This window comes from Tachypleus tridentatus, chromosome 3, assembly GCF_004210375.1.
Source record: "Tachypleus tridentatus isolate NWPU-2018 chromosome 3, ASM421037v1, whole genome shotgun sequence".
NCBI classification, from domain to species: Eukaryota; Metazoa; Arthropoda; class Merostomata; order Xiphosura; family Limulidae; genus Tachypleus; species Tachypleus tridentatus.
The window spans coordinates 10,116,316-10,141,915 of NC_134827.1; the positions used below are offsets into that span (position 1 = coordinate 10,116,316).

At 31.7% G+C, this 25,600-nt stretch overlaps 1 protein-coding gene across 1 annotated transcript; it reads left to right on the plus strand.

The window, feature by feature from the left end:
• Nucleotides 1-4,156: 4,156 nt before the first annotated feature.
• LOC143246329 (RYamide receptor-like) lies at nt 4,157-25,309 on the plus strand. The gene is made up of 5 exons (XM_076492868.1): nt 4,157-4,715; nt 14,487-14,679; nt 18,856-19,011; nt 19,666-19,887; nt 22,701-25,309. The coding sequence occupies exons 1-5, from the start codon at nt 4,336-4,338 to the stop codon at nt 23,034-23,036; spliced, it is 1,287 nt and encodes a 428-aa protein (XP_076348983.1). The 5' UTR covers nt 4,157-4,335; the 3' UTR covers nt 23,037-25,309.
• The last annotated feature ends 291 nt before the right edge of the window (nt 25,310-25,600 follow it).

Genomic DNA, 25,600 nt, shown 5'->3' on the forward strand with positions numbered 1-25,600 from the left:
CGCGTTATTAATATGTTATTCTTAACAGCTCCATAAAATAATGAAGAAACGTTTCCGGTAACATTTACAACATTAAATACTACCTTAATTGTTAACCCTAAAACTATATATTTTTTTTCTAATTAAATTAGGACTTGTTTACTCAAAACGCCCACGTGTGTTGTTGTTATTTTGCTCACCTCTGTGCAATATGACTGTAATGGATGTATCTTCTAATACGTTAAACCATTAACGTTTATAAGTATATTATAAACACGGGTTACATACCTGTATCGCCCAGTAGTACATAGAGTTCTCTCTGACTAGTTTCCCGCTGGTACAGCGGTATGTCTTCGGATTTAAAACGTTAAAATCAGGGATTCGGTTCCTCTTGGTAGATTCAGCAGATAGCTCAATGTGGTTTTGCTATAAGAAAACATACGTACACTCTGACAAATAATGTGGATCTACTTTCACAGTTGTGTGTTAATGTATGTTGAAATTTTTCTTCACGCAAGGCTTAAAACGGTTTGGATCAACAAAATCAATATACAAGACGACACGAAATCCTGTGCTGTACTTCAAGTCTTGGATATTTTGTTTTTATTAAATATTAGGGTATGCTGTTATTTTTTCACACATGCTTAAAAGGTATTAACGCATTTATCGGTTTTGTTGCAGACAGAATTCGGCCTGTTTTCTAACACCTGCATAACGGTGAAACAATACTATTTATTTACTTATATATTACAAAATAAAATAATTGTTTGTCATACTTTATAAAGTTGTTGCTTTTTTTATTGGACTGGAAGGTTCTAGCTAATAAGGTATTTTGTTTAGGGAGATGAGAAAGGACAAATTAGTTGGGTAGTAACTAAAAATTAAAAAGGGTTTAATTAATAAGCAGTGTTAGAACAGTTCTGACTTGCATCAGAAAGTAACACACTCTCCGTAGTTTATGGGAGAAAAAATGCACATATATCTAACTAAATGTTTTATTGTTTTTTGTCTGATTTACATACAATTTACTCACTGCTCTACAGAGACAGGACGCAACGATAAATGCGCGAACACGATAGACTTTGTTCAATGTGACTGGAATGAATAAAGACTGTAACTAGACTGAGTGACTGGCTTGTACAACTATTTTCAAGACAATTAGGTAACACAGGCGCAAAGAAAGGTTTCACAAACCACCCAAAAGCAATTACAAAATTGACCGCTCTGTATTCCGACTAACACCCAGATTGTTGCAAGCCCACCTATATAAGATATGGTATCAAAGAGATATTTTACTTCACTTAAGTTATTTGTTCTCCAAATGAGATTTTGGAGGACTATACATAATCTGATAAAAATATTATCTTACATGAAAAAGCTCATTAACTTTAAGAAATAGAATATAGGTTAGTTCAATTACACAAGCCTGTCTTGAAATATTTACATGTTTTACAATAATTCATCTGCACTATATCCAAAAATAATATCCATTTTACTCTATCAATACACATTTTTTTTGCGAAACGTCATATGTAATTTTACATAAATGAGTAATTTTCATTGAAATAGAGTCATATTTTGTTATGCTTAAAATGTTCACAACCACTGGCTATAGATTTCTCTGGACCAATCGTGACGTGAGTTTCATCAATCGTTCTAGAAGCTAAACACAACAAACACAACAATACAAAAATATTCATTGTGGTAAATGAAACAATAATTTGATCTAAGTGAGAGTTTTTATATCTTCTCGATTATGTAAAAAAAATCCTCACGTGACAGAAAAAAATATTATTTTCGAAAGCTACGTGGCTGAGTTATAGAAAATCCGTTATTAAAACAAAAGCAACTTTTATGAAGTTCAAATTCGCCAGCCTATATTATTAGCAAAAGGTGTAATTTACACCTTCGTCAGCAAAATGTTTTTCCTCTACCTGCAATGTAAGTAATACATCCTTAACTGGTTCTGAGCTTATTATGTCGATTATTTCAAAACTGATCATTTGTATTATTATAAACAAATTATGATTATCATTACACAATGGTCAATTATTATAAACAAATTATGATTATCATTACACAATGGTCAAGGTCAAAGGCCATGAATGTTTCACAAACAACAGTACTTATCATAATAAAAAAAGTATATCAATTTGGAAAAGTCATATTTACATAAGTTAGTTCCATGACTTATCCGTTCAACCGACCAGCTAGACACACCGGTCAAGCTATTAGACGTAGCGCCTATGGTTTTCTGTGCAATTAGACAATTAAAACATGTGCTTGGAACCATCATCCTTGTACACTAAGTGGATTATTGAAAATATGCAGAGGAGAGTAATGTGTTATAGTAGGACTTTCTGCAATGAAAATTACGTTGTATAACTATTTGTCAAGTGCATAGTCGACAGATATTACATGAACGAACGTGTCGAGACAGGCAGTAGCGACGTGGCTTGTCTCAAAACTCGTGTTATTACGATGTAGTCAGTTTCTTTATTGTCTGCTATAGTGTAAACGAGGTATACTATATTCTTTCTTTGATGATACTTTTATTAACAACATTGGCTACAACTGGTTTAATATATCTAACTTACAAATGTTCATGTTTTATTATGATGTTATTATTATAAGAACTTTAATGTGAAAAACTATAAAGTTTGTTGTATATTGTTACTTCTTTTTATAGATTTAGGACTAACGTAAATATTTTAAGCCGTCGGGAATGCGCGTGAGATTCATAAACGAAAATATTGTTAACACAGTTTTTACGCAACTGATTAAACAACGCATCTTAATTTTTATAAGTAAGAAATTGAGGTACGTTGAATTAACTATACTCGTAAACGAGTTGATTTTTAGGTTTATGCTAATTAGGTAGCTTGCTCTGACTGAAAGTGAATATTAATTACAGGATTGCACATGTAAAACAACAAAACTTATAACCACACATTAATAGGTAAAACAAGATTCCATTGACAAACTAAAATCCAAATAAAGATTAGAGCATTAATATTTGTGACAAAACACCAAAGATTTTCAGGTTGTGAACGAACAAGCTGATTTGAACTTTGATCATGTTTATACCTTCAATTTTTAGTATTAAAACAAGAATTATATGAGTGTTCTACAGGGTGTATTTACTTGCTAATCAGAGTTAACTCTAAACGTTATTAGATCTACATGAAATGTTACTCAAACTGTAGCCTTCCAACTTAAAATAAGAACTAGCAATGCAGTAATCCTTCTTGTAATGTTGCGTTAAAACTCTGAAGCAAAATATGTTACATAAACACCAAAAGGTAATCCTCAGTAGCCGTGACAGTAATTAGATTACAAATCGGTCGAAAGATAGAGCTATGAGCTAAAAGTGTGTACTTCAAAAAACAAACTCAGAGTCATTCTACGGGTCGCCATGCCGAGGCTGAAAATAAGCAATATTTCTGTATAATTATTAGAACATTATTTTATATGTTTATTCTTTCAAAATGTTCTCAGGTTTGTTTTTTCAAGTGGGAACTAAAAACAGAGTAAATGAATGCTTCGCTTCTCGGACGTTTCTCTTGTAATTTATTTTTTACTGAAATAGTTTGTTCTCTTTCATTCACTTATTTTGATTGTAAAATTATAAGGAGAACGATTACGCGTTAAATGCCAATGTTACTTTTAATTTCGGTTATCCCTCCCATAAGTATCCAGATTTTAATTATATTTAAGTATTTACAGCATAAATGTATACATTTATTATGGGCCTTTGCTTATATGCTTCTAATTTAAATATAAATTTTCTTTTCGTGCTTTAAAATAAATTTTAACGTAATTGCAATAATAGCTACTCTGGGCTTTCTCCAGACCGTCTTTTGTGGAAGAGAATAATATTCTCCGCATGTGTGCAAAAAACGTTCCAAAAAAAGTTAGAAAGAGGATTAGTTATTCAGATTACAAAAGCCATAACGATATTAATAAAGGAAACTTGTATGTAAATTTGTTTAATAAGCTTCACACACACACACACACACACACAAAGTAACAATTGATTCTACTTACTGATGTGATAACACTGTGCTTACTTTGCGGGTATTTTACCCACGTAACTGCTATGCAACCAATAGGATGGTCTAATTATTGCGCTTGCGCAAAATAGAAGCCGGATTTGGTTTATCGTTGAATATTGAATATATAGCGAGAGGAGAGTGACCGATGAGGAGACAAGACACGAGTTTATCCTATCTACTTCATAAAGAATAATGTAGTTTTAAACTTATTATATGTTCTATTCATTCATTTATCCAAAATTTCGTTTTTGTCTAAAAACCTTAAGGTAGTCGCTAAAAAACAAGTGTAATATATTTACTAATGGATCCTTCATATTTCCTAAACAAAACTAACCTCACCAATCTTGACGACTTCCCAGCCCTGGAAGCCCTTGGCTTTGAGATGCAAGCCTTTCTTATCACTGTATATTCATTGACTACTCTTTTGGCACTGGGAGGAAATGTCGTGGTTGTTGGGGTGTTGGCCTTTGGAAAAAGGTCTTCTCGAGACCTTCGCGTGTTTTTGATTAACCTAGCCGTTTCAGATATTACTATGGCAACGTTCTCTATTCCGTTCACTTACACAGATTTTATGTTAGGTCGGTGGATTTTCGATCCCACTTTTTGTCCTATAGTTTTGTTCATACAACTTTGTTCAGTGATCGTCAGTGTATACACACTAATGGCAGTTGGTCTTGATCGGTAAGTATCAAAAGTAGTGTAGAAATAACAACACATTAAAATCGTTCATTATTAACTCTGACTTACTAGATATCAACTTCAGTATCCAAACAATAATCGTTTAGTCATGGTTTATGAGAATCAGATGCATTAGTGGTATTAAAATATTAATCAGTGAGCCATAGTTCATAAATAATTTAGTATGTGTCATAGTCTGAAAGTCATATATTAATCTGTCAGAATAGTATTTTTTTAGACATTAATAAGTGAGTCTTAACTGATAAATATCAAATATTATAGTCAGCATTTTTAAATAAATAAGTCTTAACTAATAACTGTGAAATATTATACATAGTGTTCATACAATAATGAGTCGTAATTGATAAATATCAGAATATTATGGCCAGCGTTCATACGTTAATAAGTAAGTCTTAACAGATAATTGTCAACTATTATAGTCAGTGTTCAATCATTACTTTTGTTAATGTTTATAGTTTTATTATCCGTTCATTTTCTGTCAGTCTTCTAATTTCTCTTTTTCTTATTACTAATGTTTGTGAAACATTATCTGTAAGCAGTTATATGTACTAGTTAGTGAATGGACAGCACGATAAAGAGATAGAAATGTCTGCCAGTTTTGCAATGGAAATTGCTAATTGTTCATGTGTTGTTGTTTTTCATTATAAGCACGAAGCTACACAATGGCCTGTTGCGGGGACGATCCCTTAATTTTTAGCGTTATAAATGCTCAAGCTTATCAATGAGCCAGAAGAGAAAGTTTTCAAACTATAATGTTTCTATGTTCTTAAGCCTACTTTATAAAATCGTGATCGTTTTTGACAAATGTGTTGCGCTTTATTGTCGACTTTTTGAACGATGTTCCTACAACAAGAACTAATCTAAGTGTCGCCTTAATGTTGATCATGACGTAATCAATCGAGTGCACATACTGGATTGAATTTAAACAAATCCATCGTTTACTGTTTGTAAATAGTGTTATAGACCAGAGTAATATGGACTAAACTAAAATGAAACAAAAACAGTTCTTTAAACATATACCTACTTGCCTGCTATTAGGTATTAACCATATTTCTCGCTGTTCTCTACATCTTTCCGTTTTAATACCTAAAGTTAACGAAAGATATAAAGAATTTTGCTTTCGTCTGAATAAATTTCATTGCTGGTATTTCATTAGACAGCCAATGAGATCGTACGTTTCCAACAAACGTTTTGAAGCAGCATACTGGTTTAACTCAAAGTTGAGGTTAAACAGAACACTTCCAATCAAACATGTACCTTTTGGTATGCACAAAACTTATACATATGTACATGTACAACCAACGTGGTGAGGAATAGTAAGATAATAAATCAATGCTTAAAGCTAATCTCAGAAACTCTTTCAAAATGAATATTATTTTGCAACTTTTGTTTATATTTTTCTAGTTTTCTTAATTTAAAAAAATGACTTAACAGGGTCTAAACCTTTAAATTTTTTGTTTCTTTTGCCGACAAATGTAGTTTCAGGGAAGAAGAAAAATAATTCGTGCATGATAAAAAAGGCCCAATCTATTCTTTAATTCGCTACTCCCTCTAGAGTAATAATAATGAATAATTAATTGTGTAGTTTTGTATTTTCGTAAAGAGTTTCGGAGACTTATCACCCAATCTATCGTTGTGACATTATAAATCTTGCTGTCGCATACTACAAGTACAAAACAAGGCACACTTGCGCACAATTTAACAAAATCTATTGTTTCGTAGATGAAATATAAAAGAGGGCGTGCATATGGCTTTTTACTATTGTTAGCACGAGGATTATCATAAATGAGAAAAATACTAACATCACAAAGATTTAAGTGATGGTACAATAGTAGTACTATGAATATATCCTCTTCAAAATACGACCAGTTGTTCGTTTTGTTGTAGATGTTCATAGTGATTTTAACTGAGTTGGCCTCGCTAATTTTGGCGAGCAGCTTTCAAACAAGTTATATATTTATTTTGTTGTCTGTAAAGAGCGTATTTGAAATCAGGCACAAGCATTATTAATGCATTTAATTTGTCTTTCCACTTAGGCATATATAATAAATTTTCACTCTCATATAAAGTTACCGACTCTAGTAAAACTGATCTGATTGGGTTAATACCAAGAGAGATACTTATGTTTCAGCAAATGCCAAAATATTAAGCTTTATTAGAAAAATGCATTTACGTTTTCAATTTACCTATCATTATTAATCAATGATCAACACTTTATTCCGAGATATGTTTTGTATATATTTGTAAGATTGCTAAATATTTATTTTTACATCTTATCCCACCCCGGCAAGTCTGAAGGCTTTTAACGCTCAAAAGCCGGGTTTCGATACTGATGATGAGCACAGCACAGATAACCCTTTCTGTAAGTTTACTTGTTACATAGCGTCAAAGTTTAGTGTTTCAACGCATACAACCTATCATAGAGGATATATAAATAGCATTAAGTTTTAGTGCTTCGACACATAAAATCCATGAAAATGGAAACATACCGAAGTGATTACCAGTGATTCTCTAACAAAATAACAGCTCATCTTTTAATTTACAACAAAAGCTTTCAAATGGTTAAGAAAGTTGCAAAGATGGTAAATTCTTGATATATTTTTACCTCATTTATAAGGCTTAGTAAAGTCTTTGCACTTAGCAATGTTGCAACTGCTCTTTTAATAATTTTAAAACAGATTGCCTGTCTTTCTATTTTGCTCTTTCTTTGTTGGTCCAACAGAGCAATTACTTATTAAAATGTAGAGAAATAGAACATTTATATCATATACATAGACTCTTCGTGTCATTAATAACATAAGCTACTTATTCAAGTAAAATATATGAACAATATATATCAACAAGAAAAATAGTTTTACGATAAACATAATTTTACCTGATAAATGACAGAAGTGAAGTAACACTAAAGGTGTCTTTAGTGTCTTAGTGTTTGGTTATTAAATATGAAAATTTAAACTAGGAATATGAACTTTATAAAGTTTTATTTTCTATCCTACATTTAATATTTCAGCACATAGTGTCAATTTTGCTAAAGCGCTTTGTTTTAGGGCTTTTTCTAACAGAGATAACCAGGTATTATCTAACAGTTATCGTGTCAAGCTGTGGATCAGAAAGCCCAAGATTCGAGCCCGTGAAAAGCTACTCTACACTTTCGGCTATGAGCGCATTTCACAATTAACGATCAATTACAATATTCGTTAAGAGGAGCCGTGCACACGACCAGGGCTGATGAAATGTCGTCCTCCCTTTTCTCTCAATACAAGTTGTGTTTGAACCATGTGATCTTTAATTGGGTCTTTAACCCGTTTTCACATGGGATGATGTTCTATTTGAAAATACCAAGTACTTACATAGATATTCATTCACTATTTTCTTACGACAGTTTTAATAAATTTGCAGAGAGTTGTTCGCATAAGTTAACAAGACTTAACTGTTGTAGAACGCCTTACTTGGCGAGCACACCATTTACTAGTAACACGAATGTATGATGTTATATCATATTATTATTATTAAGACTATTATTTAGTTCCTTTTTTGTTCGTATTTCAACTTTCGGTAACCCACATTCTTTCATACTGTAGTAATGCTATTCACAGTATTTTAATAAGAATAATGTTTTAGTTAAGAACCTTCTTATATTTATTTAAATCATTTCATAAAATGAAATCTCATTAACAGTCAAGAAAAAAATAAAGATGATATAAAAACACTGTCTTTTATAATAAATTTCATATCTTTGCTGTTAAATTATTCAATCGTGTATAAAAGTATAATGATTAGTAATGTTGAACGTGGACAGAGAAATTATCTAACTTTTGCATATTTTATATAAATTCGTGATTCGCTATGCATCATAATAAGAAAATGTGATAAAGTAAAACCGTATAAAGTTATGTAATCAAGAATATTGTTTCATTGTACTCCAATTATACATAACCACTTTTTTCTGATTTGTTAAAGAAGTTATAATTCTATTATAATGTAAAGTATTTGAAACCATTCCTTTGAGACTAAGTTGAGCATTAGTTTATTTAATTATAGTTAAACTGGACAAATATTATTTTCGATTTTAGCTAGTTTATTTGATAGTTCTTTTGAGTGACGATCAAACTCTAATAAATATTAATAATAATAATAATAAATAATTGGTGTTAAAAGAAATACATAATAATATATTATTAAACGTTATCCTAATTACATATTTATTATTAAGCACAAATCTAAACAATGAGATATCTGTGTTAAGCCCACCACAGATATCGAAACCCGATTTTTATATATAAGTCACATATGAAATAAAGATCAAAATAGGATACAAAAGACATAGCTATGGCTGAGACGCTTTTTATAAATAACAACTGGTTATATCCTAGCCTACCCGGTGAACCTTTGTATTTTGCGAAAGGTCTCGTCGGCACTGATTATAGCATGTGTATAGCGTGGTTGACTTATAGTTACATATTATTTTTTACTTTTACCCATACATTCTCAGAAGTTGTCTAATAAATATGAAAAAATATTATTTAAATGAAGGTACATATCTTTTAAACCGGGTTTTAATAACATGAAAGTTTCCTAGAAGGTAGACATTATTCTTAAAATGCAATTATAAAAAATACATTAATTTCAAACTTCATTTTTTAACTCGTTGTTAAAAGTACCAGCTTCCACATTTAAAAAGAAAGTCCTTTAATTTATTTAAGCCAAAAGAACTTAATTTGTTGAATACATAGAATGATAAAAATTAAGAAAACAAACTATATTTAATTCACAAGTTAAAAACTTGATTAAGGGTGCGTTTTGTACGGATTTAAATTACACTTAACTAATATACAAACTAGTTTTGTAAAAAGTTACAGAAAGACACTGTATTTTTTAAAACTAAATTTTCAATTAAATATAAGGTGAGAAATAAACTTTAAAACAGAAAAAAAAGCCCATAGAAAACGACCAAGTATGTGCTAAACTTAAAGTTTTCTTGTATTCTGTAAAGTTTTTCCATTAATACACTTTGAGTTTTTTGTAAAGATTGAAAATAGTACGTATAAGTAAAGAACCATTTCATTGTAACACGTTTTGTGAATCTGAAATTGAATATGTTATATGAAAACGTATTTGATACAATTAGTGTCGCTGAGTCCGAGCATGATCTACCTGACGACCGTGCATATTAATAATAGCCTTGTAGCTTAGTTTTCATTGAAGAGAGCTTCATCATTAAGTCTTCTATAATGCTCTTGTGTACGAAAAGAATAGTTTCTACCACTTTTCAACATTCCTTTCGCAGAGAAACCATACAATAACATGAATCTTGCTTCTCCAGATTGAAGGTGTGGATAGCTGAAAGCCTCTCGGCCTCGTTATGTAGATGAATATTTTTCATGATTACGTTTTATACTGTTGTATTGATACATTACTTGCTTTTACGATTGACCTTGATGTTCAGAGATTCTTATAAGACATTGAACTTTGTTAACAATGGCAAGGGAGCGACTTGTTACAGGCCTCTTTGTGAATGGCATAGTCCCATGTTCATATAAATTCTTTTTTCTTTCACTAGCATTAAGGACAAAGGATATTTTTGTCTTAAAAGTTTTAAATCCCTGAAATGACCATATCTTTATTATCTGAATTTATGAATATTTTGCGTCGGTAAGGGTTGTAATATACTCTTCCCAAAAGCTATCAATTTTTGATAACGTTACACTACCCATGTAACGCTAAACAAAGTCAAAATGAGTATTTAATAAATGCCTTTCCACTGTTACTTTATGTCAACTTGTCTCCCGCTGGGACAGCAGTAAATCTACAGATTTACAACGCTAAAATTAGGGGCTCGGTTTCTCTAGATGGACATAACAGATAGCCAGTGTATCTCCAAGTCTTTTTACACACATATGCTACGATTGTTTCAAAACGAAATTTCGGAGACGATTAGAAACCTTTTTATTGCTATACAAAACAGTAAGCAAATGTAAGTTCATGGTGTTTCAGTAGAATGTTTTGGTTTTAATTTGGTAAAAACCCCTTGTACAATGAAATGTGAGAGAAGTTGGTCTTTCTAAAGAATCTGAAACAGTTGTTAAACTTTGTAAATTCTTAGTTTGAGAATAGACAAAGAATACAATGGTTCGCTTATTATATTTCACAGTATAACTCTGATATTGTTTGTTTCTTTCTTCATATTTTCTACATCCAATGAATTTAATTATAATATAAATTATATTCAATTTCCCCGTCCCGTTTTCGATTTACAATATAAATTCCTCTGTTAAAGTATTCTCTCCTTGTACATTTTTTTTTTCCTTTGGCAACATATTAACCAGACTTTATTATCGGCTCTGGACTCGTTTCTTTAGTAGCATTCAATGGTACGGAAATGTCTTTGCGTGATCCAAAGTTTATACACAAATAAATTACATTAGAACTGACAACGTTGCTCTTTGCTAGCATAAATTCTTGATACAGCGGAACATTGACTATGTACAGGTACAGATGCAAAAATACAATAGTTTAGTTCTAAAACACTCGAGATATATTACACATTAGTCAATAGAGACTCTACATGCTTAGTACATTCAGTATAGTAAGTGTTGTTTTTTTCACATTACATATCATGCTCTTTATTATAGCATTTTACTGTTTTTTGAACTGTTCACATTGTTCATGCGTACATTAACGGCTTATCATCTGAATTATATTGTTTATCTTAGCTCTCTTTTAGTAAGAAAACTGACTGTGATGATTTATGGTAAGGCAGCTACCGTAACAACGACTAGAACAAAATAAACAATGAAAATATTCGTCGCTGATTAACTCTTATTAGGTTGTTTGTATGATATTTCGGTCCAATATGTATATTTAAAATGTCTTCAGAGCAGCTTTGCTAAGTCAATAGTTTGTTTTGTTGTGTTTTTTAAATTCGCGCAAAGCTACACGAGGACTATCTGCGTTAGCCGTCTCTAATTTAGCAGAGTAAGACAAGAGGGAATAGTCATCACCACCCACCGCCAACTCTTGGGCTACTCTTTTACCAACGAATAGTGGGGTTGATCGTCGTATTATAACTCCCCCACGGCACTAAGTCAGTGAAAGAAAGCATTTAGAATTTAATTCTTTAAGAATACATTTCCAGTTCACGTCTATTAAACGTGATCATTTGTAAATATTTCACTAATTTACTAAGGATTATTAACTCTATATTTACCTGTTTCGCAGGTTTTATTATGCTAAGATAATGTTTTAAAAGTTCTTGAGGAATTTTATATTCTAAAACAGCTTAAGTTTAAAATTATGTTGAAACACACATGAGATTCAATTAATAATTAATAAACTAGCATGTTTATAATAACATTCTATTTATATATATGTATATTTTACAAACAATTTGAACACTATGTATGAAAGAAATTGCGAAACTTATGAATTGCTTTCACTCACAAAAAGATAGCCGTACAACATTAATTATAAACTATCAAGCTATATTTGAAGCAACACTTTGGTTATTAGTCAGAATATCTTTGAAGTTTTCAACATGAATAGTACATTACACAACATAAGGCCTAAACGACTAAGTCAAAGGCTTCTAGGAAGAACAACCAGTTATCAGCACCAAGTGCAACAACTTCTTTATCCAGATCATTGAATAGAATATCGAGAACGACTGTAACTTTCATAAATAGCTTGAAAGTTCGGCAGAGTACCAAGTCTCGTACCATTGAAACCTTTTTTCCGTAGTCCATCGTGTACTAACCATTAGGCCTAACTCAATTCAGTGAGCTACAAAATAAGATATTTTCCTCAAAGCTGTTGATTTAGTTTTTAACAAATAATCAAACATGGATTTTAATGGAATGAAGACGAGTTACACAAATACAGAAAGGTTTAAAAATATATAAAGAACAATGACGAGAAATTAATGAAAGATATTATTCAAGAAAATAGTTACAGGAATAAGATTTAATTTTACAAAATAATAAAAGGTTAATGTGATTTATGGCAGTGTTGAGAAAGCCATTGGAAATGTATAGAAGCATTGTTACAATAAAAATAGAAGAAGTCTTGAAGGATATCAGAGAAGCACAAAATATAATTATAGAAATATAGAAGAAGAAATAGTAAATGTACCCAAGAACTTCAACGAAATACAAAATGGCACTACTGCCAATACGATAGATCGATAAATTTAATTAACATATACAAGAATCAATCTCGCATCACCTCTCTCCACACCCACTTAAGAATTATTCCATCCTTAAATGTCATATGAAACAGAAAAAAATCATTCCTTTTACACCTGTTGCCACTACTGTTGTGCCGCCTCTAAGTGTTGACTATAAAACCTCCTTGGCCTCTCCACGTACACCATTATCTCATCCAGTTGTGTGCTTCAACAGATGCCTAATTCAGCAGCGTCAGCCAATAGAAAAAAACGGACAGATTATGATGGAAAAGTGGTATGAGATATTTATCAGGTGCAGTTTGAAATACTTTCTGAGGTGAATGAATGGAGTAGTGAAGAAAAAGCTATTCATCTTACTGCACTTTTAAAATACTCCCTTATCACGTAGATTTGGGATTTGCTTTAAAAAAAAAAAACACTTCTAAAGTGACTTTTGGAAGCATACTAACGAAGAAGGACAACCCCTTATCTGAACTTGCTAAAGATGTAAAAATTGCATTAGTTAGTTTAGCCTCAATGAAAATTGATGACAAAAACCATAGTTTAGATTCCTGAAGGTTTCATTAAGTAAAACTACTCATATTTTTTCTAGTTTAAAAAACTTTTAACACTAGATTTTGTTGATATTACTCAGTGGAAATCACAAAATCAATGCAATATCGCTTAATGTATTCTAAACCAAATTACTTAGAAAAAATATCTTATTGGAATAGCAGATTTTTCTTACACATCAGCTGTGTTCTCTAGGTGGCGAACAAGTTTAAATTTTACACTTCTTGTGATTTTCGATGACGCCTACGTTGCAGCTGTTTTTTAAATATGAATGACAATGATGTCTATATGTATGAATATATAATGACATAACTTTTCAGGTTGATTCTTTTCCTTTATCTTGTCTGATACTCCAACGAAAATAAATTTATGCTTGTAACTAAAAATCGTCTAACTTACTCTATGCATTATGTGAGAATGGAAACAGTTTTCCAGCGAAAGCTATTTAAAACATTTTATCATAACTTTTGGACTTAAAGCTAGATTACATTTTTTGAAATAGCTGGAGCAGTTTTTGTGGCTTTGAATAGTAAAACTGGTACCAAAGGCAACTGAACAGGTTTTTTATGTTCTGAAATACTCTATTTATTTTGCATATATTTTTTATAGATTATTTCATTTTAATACATTATGTTTTTTTATGAGCTAAAACTAAAACTTCCTATGCTTGGATTAATGTCTACTCCTTTGTCAGCGCGAAATCCAATTATATCTAACCTATGATCAACTCCAGGAATTCAAACTACCTTTAGTTTATACACAAACAAAAGAATCTCCCAACAGTAAGTTTAAGCCCTCACAACGCCAAGATCTGTGGCTCGATTCCCCCGAATGAATAGAGCTGAGTCAGTCTGATTTTTGGTGCTGTGCTAAAATATTAAAAAATCACGAATATATGAACGTATAAAATGTCGGAAATCGAATTGAACCTAAGACACATACACGTGCTAGAAATCAAGGAAATCTTATTTACTTACCAAAGCAAGAAATTAAAGTAAATATCACTTATGTCCGTACAGGTTCTACGCTATAATGTACCCACTGCGCAGAAGTTCCAAAAGATCCAAGGGACTGCTTATTGTAATGGTTATCTGGTTGATAGCTATCGGTATTTCCAGTGTCCAGTTAGCCCAAGGGCGTGCTGAAAAGTTCTGGTGGGCCGGACAAGAATACTACAAATGTGCAGAAGCATGGAGCGATGAAGCTGGCAAGGTGAGCTGTCTTGAAAATGATGTGTTTTTTTATAACTCCAGTCCATAAGTATCGCTTTTACCTTGAATTTAAGGACATCAGGTATTAGAATGGAGAGCAAAGATTTGGAGTGGAGTTTTCTGGAATTTAAGGAACTTTAATTTGCAAATACTTAAAATGGTTTCATTGTTTTAATTTTGCTTTGGCTTAAGTTTCAACTTAAAAGTTTTGGTAAGCAAATAAAAAAATTCTAAGAATATTAAATAGAAGCTTTAAAACAAAGCATAACACATGACGTAGTATTACAAAGTGAGAGACTCTTATGAAGCAACGTAATAACAAATTTTAGCAAAGATCTAACTAAATTCCTTTATGTTGTCGCATTTAATAAAAAAATTAAACTTTTGGAGTTCTCTTGTGGGCTGGTGGTTCGTGTCGGATTACGAATCCAAGACTGCAAAGATCTCATCCTTCTACTAAAAAAGAAGGAATTACTTTCCTAATTTTCTGACCGTGTGTGTGATAGCTTATGAAAGTGAAGTCTATCCCACTTTTGGATGAGATATGTTTGATTAAGTACCATCTTTCTAATTTATCAAATCAAAATAGGGTTAGCTAATGGAAGTAGCAGTGGTATGGATTTATCTGTGTATTCTAAAGTTGAAAATATACAATTTTCCAAATTGGCTTAACTCTTGTAATAGTATTTAGTACGAAACATAAGATACAACAACTGGTACATTTTTTTACTGTCTCGATGTAAAGAGAACTGTTGTTTCGTTTCGAAACGAAAATTACTCGGATTGACACGTGTGAAAAGTTGATACATATACACACACACAGTAAAATATATGTGAGAATAATTTGTCATTGGTTAATTTCTATTCAGTACGTACGTAAGTTAGCACATACAGCAAGTAGACACTGATTTCGTATCAAACTTTTATTTGAATATTTAAAACATTTCAAGTTATAGAAATAAATGTGACACGTATCAACTATGAACATTGTAAAAAAATAATTTGTGTGTATGTTAAACTTTGTTACTGGCTTAGTATATATGCATATAAAATACATGCATGAAAGTATATGTATTTAATTTAAAGCTGACAGGTAGGAGTTTTTTTGGGTTATTAATTTTTGAATTTCGCGCAAAGCTACACGAATATTATCTGCGCTAGTCGTCTCTAATCTAGCAGTGTAAGACTAGAAGGTAAGAAGCTAGTCATCACCACCCACTCCGCGGGCTACTATTTTACCAACAAGACCGACCCTTACATATAACGCCCCCACGGCTAAAAGGGGCGAGTATGTTTGATGTGAAAGGGATTCGAACCCGGTACCCTCAGATTACGAGTCCAGCGCCTTAACCACGGCCTTTTGAATAGCGAATAAAATGGTTTCTGATTGAGTAATATGAATTCAAAATATATCGGTTACTTACTGACTGATCTTCTCGAATAAAACGAAACGCCTGACTTTCTACAACAAAACAGTCGACAAATGTAAATAATAGAAACAAAAGCGTACTTAATACATAAAACGGTCTGTGCATGCGAAGACATTTGCAACTAAATTAAAAGAGAAGATAAATAAAATATCGTGAGCTGCGTGTTTATGGCTCCATCTAAATGGAAAGCAGTAATATTGATTGTAAAGTTCTTTGCGTGTATGACTTTTACCTGTTCGAAAACCTTCGTTCAAGTGGTTTGTTTGCAGAAATCATTTCACGTAATTTATAAAATTTCAATGATTCATTCAAACTAATTAAATAATAAAATGCAATTTTAATGACCGTGATAATTGACAGTAAATACACTTATTTATTGAAGTTACAAAGTTTGAATGAATATTTAAGTGTTATATAAATTATGTGATTGAGTAAAAACATTTTATTTCCCAAGAACATTTCGAACCTAATAACTTTTATTGATTCGTGGATATATATTCATTGCTAAATACATAAGGAATAAGATAAAAATATTAATACTAGGAATATTAACATTAGTCTGGCTTATACTGGATATAACATTATAGAAACAATTTCAATGCAGATATACCAATTCCAGGCAGCCTTATTATGTAAAAGAAGTTTTCTTTTCTATGTTGGCGTCCAGCAACGAAAAGATGTTACATTATTTCCTAAAAGTGTGTTTTTTTATAAAGCAATACAGGTTTCCATGTCGCACACACCATTATTTTGATAACTAATATTAATATTCGCCTCTTCACGGCGCGTGGAGCAATACGATTAGCATTAAAGTTTGAGTAAATTTGAAATTATTGTTTAGGAGGCCGTTGCTTAGCTCTTTCTACCATAAACAATGCAAGTTGTAAAAACATGAGGGTTATGCAAGTTTAATGTCTTATTAACAAAAGCAATATGTATCATTGAAACAAGGATGTTTCAACCTTTATGGTGTCAACGGAATTTACTGGTGAACACAATTGTAATAGATGATATTTATCATAAGTCCGTGAAATAACTAAATCCATGGTATACTTATACATGTGTGAGAGTACCAGTATGGCACATACTTTTTCAATACATTTATGGAGCCTGTGTTTGTTTGTTTGTTTTGAATTACGTGCAAAGCAACACGAAAACTATCTGCGCTAGCCGTCCCTAATTTAGCAGTGTAAAACTAGAGGGAAGGCAACTAGTTATCATCACCCACTGTCAACTCTTGAGCTACTCTTTTGCCAACAAATAGTGGGGCTGACCGTAATATTATAACTTCCGTATGGCTGAAAGGGCGAGTACGTTTGGTGTGATGAGAACTCGAACCCTGGAGTTTTGTGTGGTTTTGTTTGTATTTTCTTATATCAAAGCCACATCGGGCTATCTACTGAGTCCACCATGAGGAATCAAACACCTGATTTTAGCGTTGTAAATCCGTAGACTTACCGCTGTACCAACGGGGAACATTTATGGAGTTTTTCTTGAATAATAATTATTATTCACAGTTAGAGCAATAGGCGGTAATAATTATTAAACACAGAGTTTTGTTAGGTTTTTAATAAGAGTTAGCAATATTTTTATGTGACTTCTAATTTGCAAATGAGAAATATTTTGCAACCTTGACCCTAGTGGTTTTATGTTTACGTACTTACAATGCTAAGAGTTGGTTTCGATACTCGTGGTGGGGAAAGTACAGATAATCATGTTTGTAGCTTTGTGCTGAGCTACAAACAAACGTATCTTGGCTTTTCGACGACTGATTTATAGATTTAAACTAGAAACACTAGAAGATAACAGTTTTTATAACTGCGCATATTAGTAAACTTGTTATAGAGAAGGTTGTAGTATGCTGTCATCAAATAAGTTTATGTGTTTAAAAAAATGAAAGAAAAGCTTTCACCTTTGATATTCTCAATGGAACAAATAGAAATGTTAATACCTGTTTGAAAGATGAATAATAGCTAAAGTTCAGAATGCCTATTATATACGGAGTGGTGTCTTGTATTTTTACTGTAACTGGAAACATCTGATACTTTGAATCCTTAAGCAGTCAGATATGTGTCCCCTTGGTGAAATAATGGTAAGTCTTCGGATTTACAATGTTAAAATTAGGGGGGTCGATTTTCCCTCGGTGAACACAGTAGATAGTCCGATCTAGTTTTTCTATCACAGAAACACAAGAACTGGAAATTAGTGGTGGTGCTTCAAGTAAACAATTATTTTTCTCTGTTTAGTATTGGAGCTGTGTTCTATCCTTTCGTTCTGTTTAGTATTGGAGCTGTCTTCTATCCTTTCGTTACTTTCGTTGGTTAGTAAGTTTGATACGCATAATATATTTCTTTTTATTGTTGTTCATATTTCTTATCATGTATCTTCATTATATGAATTATTTTGCACCGTATTTTATTATGTGGGTTTAGATTTAATTAACCTACGTCTCCTAAGCTGACCGAACCTTGTGAAATATTACTGGGAGAACAGCCGAAAATATCGCTAACAGTGTGATAATTAAAATATAATACCTTTTAAAGGTTATAACAATGAAAGATATATAAGTTACCTATGTTTATTACCAAGCTAATTTTTAGTTTCTAGCTATGTAGGATGCTCGCTTTGATCGGAAGTTGATAATAACACATTAATTGGGAGAGATGATATAGAGTTAAAACAAATGGTTATATATTTTAAACAAAAAGAAGTTCATATTTAATTTATGTTATTTTTTTTATTACAAGCTCTACACCGTGATTGTGTTCATTGTGACCTTTTTACTCCCTTTGATGATGTTGTCCTTCACATACTCCTGTATCAGCTGGAAACTGTGGAAGCACAACGCCCCGGGCAACGCCGATGTGACTAGAGATATGCGTCACTTACAAACCAAAATCAAGGTTTCGTTAGACGGTTTTGTTTTGTAATTAGAAATCAAAAAGTCGCAGAACAAAAAATAAAAGCATGTTAGTCTAGATGAAAATGTTTCGAGTATGGAACCTGCCATTTTGTTGTTCCAAGCAAATTAGATAATAGAGAGAGTTGTTCATATTATGTAAACTTTTGATATAAATAAATACACGGTATCCTTAGAAAGACAGAGCTAGATTTAAAATAGCTTGAGGATTCATTTTTTTAGGTATATTGTACTAAGCAAAGAAGCATATCCATATTGAAGTGATCTTTCATAATGATTTTCAGAATGAAAATACTATTAGCTAAATTACAGTAGTTCAGAGTTATTTTATCCACTTCTTTGGTCTCTTGCGTAGAACAATAATATTTGATCTGCAAGCACATACTATAAGATTTATCAAACTATTCATATTAAAGAATAAATATACAAACACGTTATCTATAGTTAAGTGTAAGTACAAAAAATGTTATACTATTGAATTAATAGTTAATAACTAGTTGTGAGACGTGTAATGAGAACTACCCTGAAATTGAAGAATACGGTTGCATTTTAAACAAATAAAAAAATGTTTATAAGTCACATTTTTAATCAAGGCACCATACATTTAACAGCTAATATACATATATCTCGATTTCAGACAATAAAGATGTTAGTCCTCGTGGTAGTTCTCTTTACTATTTGTTGGCTGCCAATTCAGAGCTTCAACTTACTGGTGTATTTTGACTCTGATTTCCTGATTTTCACCAATGAAAAAGAATACAACACTTTCGTTGCTTCCTTCTTTATTTGCCATTGGATATCTATGGCTAACAGCTTTGTAAACCCAATCATCTACTGTTTCATGAGTGACAATTTCAGGGTAAGTTTCTATATTTTGTTTAATAAAAAAAATCGATTTCCGAAGATATTGCAGAAAGTACATGAATAGACATAAATTATTTTCTAGTTGCTTTAGAATTGTTAATAATTACATCAAAAATTACTAGCATCAATATTAATGTAATTCATCAAACATGTTGTTTACTTTTATAGTTTTTAACATGAATGTAATTTTTAACTGTTTATGTTTAATAATGTGACATACATGGATTATAGGCATTTGTCCTAACATTCAAGCGGTTTCTCCAGTTAGTTAAAAATAATAATAATTAAGCTTGAAAAATTATATTTATTATCTTGAAACAATTTTATATGTATGGCACAAAACAAGACTACAAAAAGAGATTCATATTGGCAATAGTAGGTCTACATATTTTTAAAGACAGTAAAATTTATAGACGTAAGAAAGACGTTTCTGTGAATCTTTAACATTTTTTAGTCTTACATTATATTAATTTTGTGCTAAATAATTTATTTATCTAGTTATTACAACGCCTATCGCAAATACTGCCAAAATTGTATTTCTCATCTACCAGTTTTAACCATTTCTCATCTACCAGTTTTAACCATTTCTCAGGCTTCTATTACTATAATATAACAATAAGTTTATGTTCTACACTAAAATAGATATTACAATAAAACTTTTGTAATGATTACTATTAAGTATTTACTACTTGATCTATAAATCGGTCCAACTATTGTCTTCCCTTCTAGAATGTGATCTAAGATTTTAAAATTTAAAATATTTAATTAAGTGAACTTTAGAAAAATAATTGAAATTGACGTTGCTAGAAATCCTATGTCTAGATAGAAACTTGAGGTCCACGAAAACTACTTAATCTAAATTCAGTGGAAAAGCATCAAGTGTATGAAAATAATCATTATACGTAAAAAGCTGGTTTATAAAATAACTTTTGTTTGTTTATTTGAAGCTAAGCCTAAAGCTACACAATTAGGTATCTGTGTTCTGCACATACCGCTGTGCTACGGAAAGGGGGGGCGTGAAAGAACTTAACGAAGAAATTAAACTATAGAGAAACAGTGATACAGTAATACAGAGATATAGTGATACAGTGATACAGTAATACAGAGATACAGTAACATAGTGATACAGAGATGACTTAAAATCCTCTTAGTTTTGTAATCTCGATTTTCTTGGCAATGAAAAATAAAAAAATAACATTTTGCAAATTTCTTGACGGGGAGAAACCCACTCGAAATAAAAATGTATCTCAGAACGGCTGGTATGGGTGTTAACATTGTTCTTTTCTTATTAGTAATAGTGTTAATACCCATACTAGCCGTTCTGAAATACATTTTTCAAATTAGTCGAACATTAATGAGTAATTCCATGATATTCATTTAATTGAGAAAATAATTTTTTTTCAAACCTACGTAACAAATCTAAATCTCTTTATTTGGTTGTTCATAACCATTAATAACACGTGTCTTTGATTGTTTTTGAATATCGCTCAAAGCTACTCGAGGGCTATCTGCGCTAGCCGTCCCTAATTTACCAGTGTAAGACTATAGGGAAGGCAGCTAGTCATCAGCACCCACCGCCAACTCTAGGGTTACTATTTTACCGACGAATAGTGGGATTGACCGTCACATTATAACTCTTAAAAGGCAACCACGTTTGATGCGAATGGGATTCGAACCCGCGACCCTCGGATTACCAGTGAAACGCCTTAACACCTTTGGGTATGCCGGGCCTACACCTCTTTGAATTTAAAATTCGTAAAAGTTATTTTGGTTTTAATAACGCATTTTTCCATAATACAGCTACGTAGATTTCGATTTTTCTCTATCATGTAATCCACCGGTGAGATAACGGTAAGTCTATGCATTTACAAAGCTAAAATCAGGGGCTCGATTCCCGTCGGTGGACACAGCAGATAACCCGATGAGGTTTTCCTATACGAAAAACACATACATTCATTCTATCATGCAATGATTTTTTTTCAAGTTGGTAAGAAAAAGTTCTTACTTTAGATCAAATTTTGATTTTCTTAACCAATGAACGCTTTTTTATTATCATGTTCGTTATGTTTGAGTTCTAGAACAATCGATAAGACTGTCAAGTCGCGGTTGATATAGAGAAATCTATAGTTAGTGGTTGTAAACATTTTAAGCATAACAAAATATGACCCGATTTCACTGAAAATGATTCATTTGTGTAAAAATGCATATGATGTTTTGTGAAAAAATATGTACATGACAGAGAAAAATGAATATCATTTTCAGAAATTCTGTAGAACATGTAAAATTTCAATACAATAAAAACATCTCAGGACGATTTAATTTTCTCATACTCACTAAAAGAATATAAGTTAAATGAACAATTTAAATCAGCTATTTCAGCTGTCTATTTTCACATTCGTATCAAATATATTTTAATTAAGAACCTCTGAGGCCCGGCATAGCCAGGTATCTAAGGCACTCGATTCGTAATCTGAGGGTCCTGGGTTCAAATCCACGTTACATCAAACATACTTGCCTTTCGACCGTGTGGGCGTTATAACTTACAGTCAATCCCACTATTCGTTGGTAAAAGAGTAGCCCAAGAGTTGGCGATGGTTGGTGATGACAAGCTGCCTTCCCTCTAGTCTTACACTGCTAAATTAGGAACGGCTAGCACAGATAGCCTTTGTGTAGCTTTGTGCGATATTCAAAAACACACAAACAAAGAAGCTGTGTTATAACAAAAAATTACAAGATAATTATTACAGCTATTGCAATTAATGACTTGGCATTATTCCTAATACTACTTCATTATTATATTTTAAACAGACAGATTTGAAGCAGCTGCTTTTCTGTAACTGCAGTGGATCTAAGGAAAAAATGACACAGAAGACGAGTGCTCTTCAATTGCAAGACCGATCTTGTATGTACCTGCAGAGTTCCACCCTTCTGGTCACATGCGGGAGTAACCAAACTGCACAAAGAATAATAACGTTGAAAGGAAACAAGCTCTCATCTGCCAGATTTGGATCTAACAGGTTTTCGAGCCCAAACCTAAAATCCAGAATGTTGTTATTTCCTATCAAGAAATCAGGGACGTTTTCTGGTTTAGACAGGGAATTATCGTCTCCACACTTAGATTCAAGATCTTTCTCGAGTGTCTGATTTCAAAGACCATGATTATTGTGTAGACTTTATAGTATGTCAAGCTAAAAACCTCTAAAGAAGCTCAAACAAAACATTCTAAGCACTTCTTGTAACTGATTAGCCCATACCTGAAATAACAAACACCAAGACCTGTTCACACAGATATAACTTAGTATGGTTGACTTTACGGGCTGTAAATTAAAAAATATCTGGTTCGTGCCCTGTCATTGCAAGCAGGTCTCCGAAGTTTGGGGCCATTGATATTATGAAATTACCCACTGAGTAAACTATTCTATTAGAGTAGTCCAAAAGTTGACTGACAGTTGGTGCTGTTGACTTACAACCGTCTCTTTACTCTTTATGACGAAAAATACAGCAAATACAAACAAAAAACTGTTTGCTTAAGTCACACAAATATTTAACTACTCACATTAATTTCTATCATGGAAAATCAACTTGGGTAAAGTCTGAAACGAGGCCAAATTTTTTTTTTCATTAAAATATTGAACTTTATGAAATGTGAATTTCCAACTTAGTAAAATCCTGTGAAATATTAAGAGATGTACAAACTTTACAATAAATATGGAAAAAAAACCAATAAATAGCGTTAAAATAAAGTACATAGTTATGTTAAGAAACTGTTTAAGTTAAGTTCGTTTTTTAAATAAAATTATTTTAAAGCAGTTTGTATAAAACTGTGATCAAAATTTAAAATGAATATGTTACAAGACAGATTTTAACTGCTACTGTAAAGTCAACTATTAAATCTTTATGTGTATTATCAACTCAAAATATATTTAAGGATCTCTTTTAATCTAAAGCAATGGATAAATTGACTTACTATTTTATTAAATGTCTGTAGTAAAATATTTTAGTAAATCTACGATTTACAAACAATCTTATCTTAGAGTTGTAATTTAACAGTTAAAATGGATGATGTGTTAGAATGATCTCATTTTTTTCTCTGATATGCCACTCATTCCCCCATAATTATAAGTTTGAGGATTCATAATGCTAAATATTGGGCTCTGATACCTGCAATGGATAAAGCACAAATAGCCCATTGTGTAGTTTTGTATTTAACAAGACATAAACATACTTTCCTGGTATCATTTTTTTAAAAATCTATGTTATCTAATTTATAAAAACAGTTGAATTGATTTTCTCAATTTAATAAAAAAAATATTCGTTGATTTACTTAAGAATTTTTTATATGTGCGGAGTCCATGATGGTAAACGTCATTTCAGTACGTAATTATTTGCTTACGTAACATGGAGATAGTTTGAAAGCGTTAATTTAAGGCAAAAGAGAAATAGTTATTTATCTTTAGTTACAAACTTCTTTTCAAGGTAATAGTTTAAGATATCTTTACAGTAACAGACATTTAGACTTTTCCGTTTTCTTAATATTTTTCCTATAATGTGTCTGAATTTCTATAACCTGTAATTTATAGGTTATAAATTACCTATAAATTACCCCTCTCTCAGATTATTTTATTTCACATTCTTCATCTTTTGTTTGTTGCGCGTTTATTGAGTCACATCACGCGCTCAGTAGATGCGCTGATGCTTAGAACTTTTTCTTGTGTTCGTCTACCAATGAAACTTTATAGTTCAGATATCGGTAGCAATTAGACAGAGTATATAATGAAATCAGTTTTTCCTTCAGAATTTAATGTGGTGCATTTGTGATTTGTGTTGCTTGCAAAGTTTCCTAAGGTTAAATGAACCTGTCTTGGTATTGAAATACCTTGGTTTAGAGATGCCTTTAATTGTTATAGGACCTCTAACTGGGAATATGATACTGACATTGAAGTATAAGTATCGTAAATCGTAGCTGCTGCAAATAACTATCTCGAGACAACTGTAAAGTCATATATATATATGCGTGTGGTATCTTTTCCTCTCAATGTTAACACTTACCAATGAAAGGAATGAGGTATCATATACGAGTTACAATTGGGGTATTGTACTGCATGTGTTTGAATCTTCAGCAAATGAAAGCACACACCTACAAACATACACACTATCTAGTACATTGCAGTTTAAACGGCTACAGAAATAACAGAAGCATCTGAACATGAAATTCATTTTCCAGGAACGTATAACCGATATTTCAGTACCGAAGACTAAGAGACAATTAATTTAGAAAACTGACAATAATTAAACCTTTCGTAACAGTGCAAATGTTATTAAAGTGTCATATAATATACGGGATCTGTAACAACATTTCAACTCTGTTATATGAGTTACTGATTAACTTATATTAATAAACTTTGTTTGCCTATTAACTTCTTGTGTCGACTTTAATTTTTTTGTTTTTCTTGGACGTGAAACGTCCTTAGCATAAAAAAATCTTTCTTACCACAAAATCTAAACGTTTTTTATATTGTGTTAATATTATATACTAAATCGTACTCGAAACATGTCCACATTTACGCACTATATATAGATGGAAAAAGTCTTTAAATAGTGTTAAAGAGCTAATACAAACATTTTGTAGTTTATGAAATCAAACTTCTAACACGCCAGGGAACCCAGCATGGCCTAGCGTGTTAAGGCGTTCGACTCGTAATCCGAAG

Excerpts from the sequence above, each read along its gene's own strand:
- LOC143246329 (XM_076492868.1), top strand. The coding sequence starts at position 4,336 with ATGGATCCTTCATATTTCCTAAACAAAACTAACCTCACCAATCTTGAC. Across the intron at positions 4,716-14,486 it reads ATGGCAGTTGGTCTTGATCG|GTTCTACGCTATAATGTACC; the intron begins GTAAGTATCAAA and ends ATGTCCGTACAG. Across the intron at positions 19,888-22,700 it reads TCATGAGTGACAATTTCAGG|ACAGATTTGAAGCAGCTGCT; the intron begins GTAAGTTTCTAT and ends TATTTTAAACAG.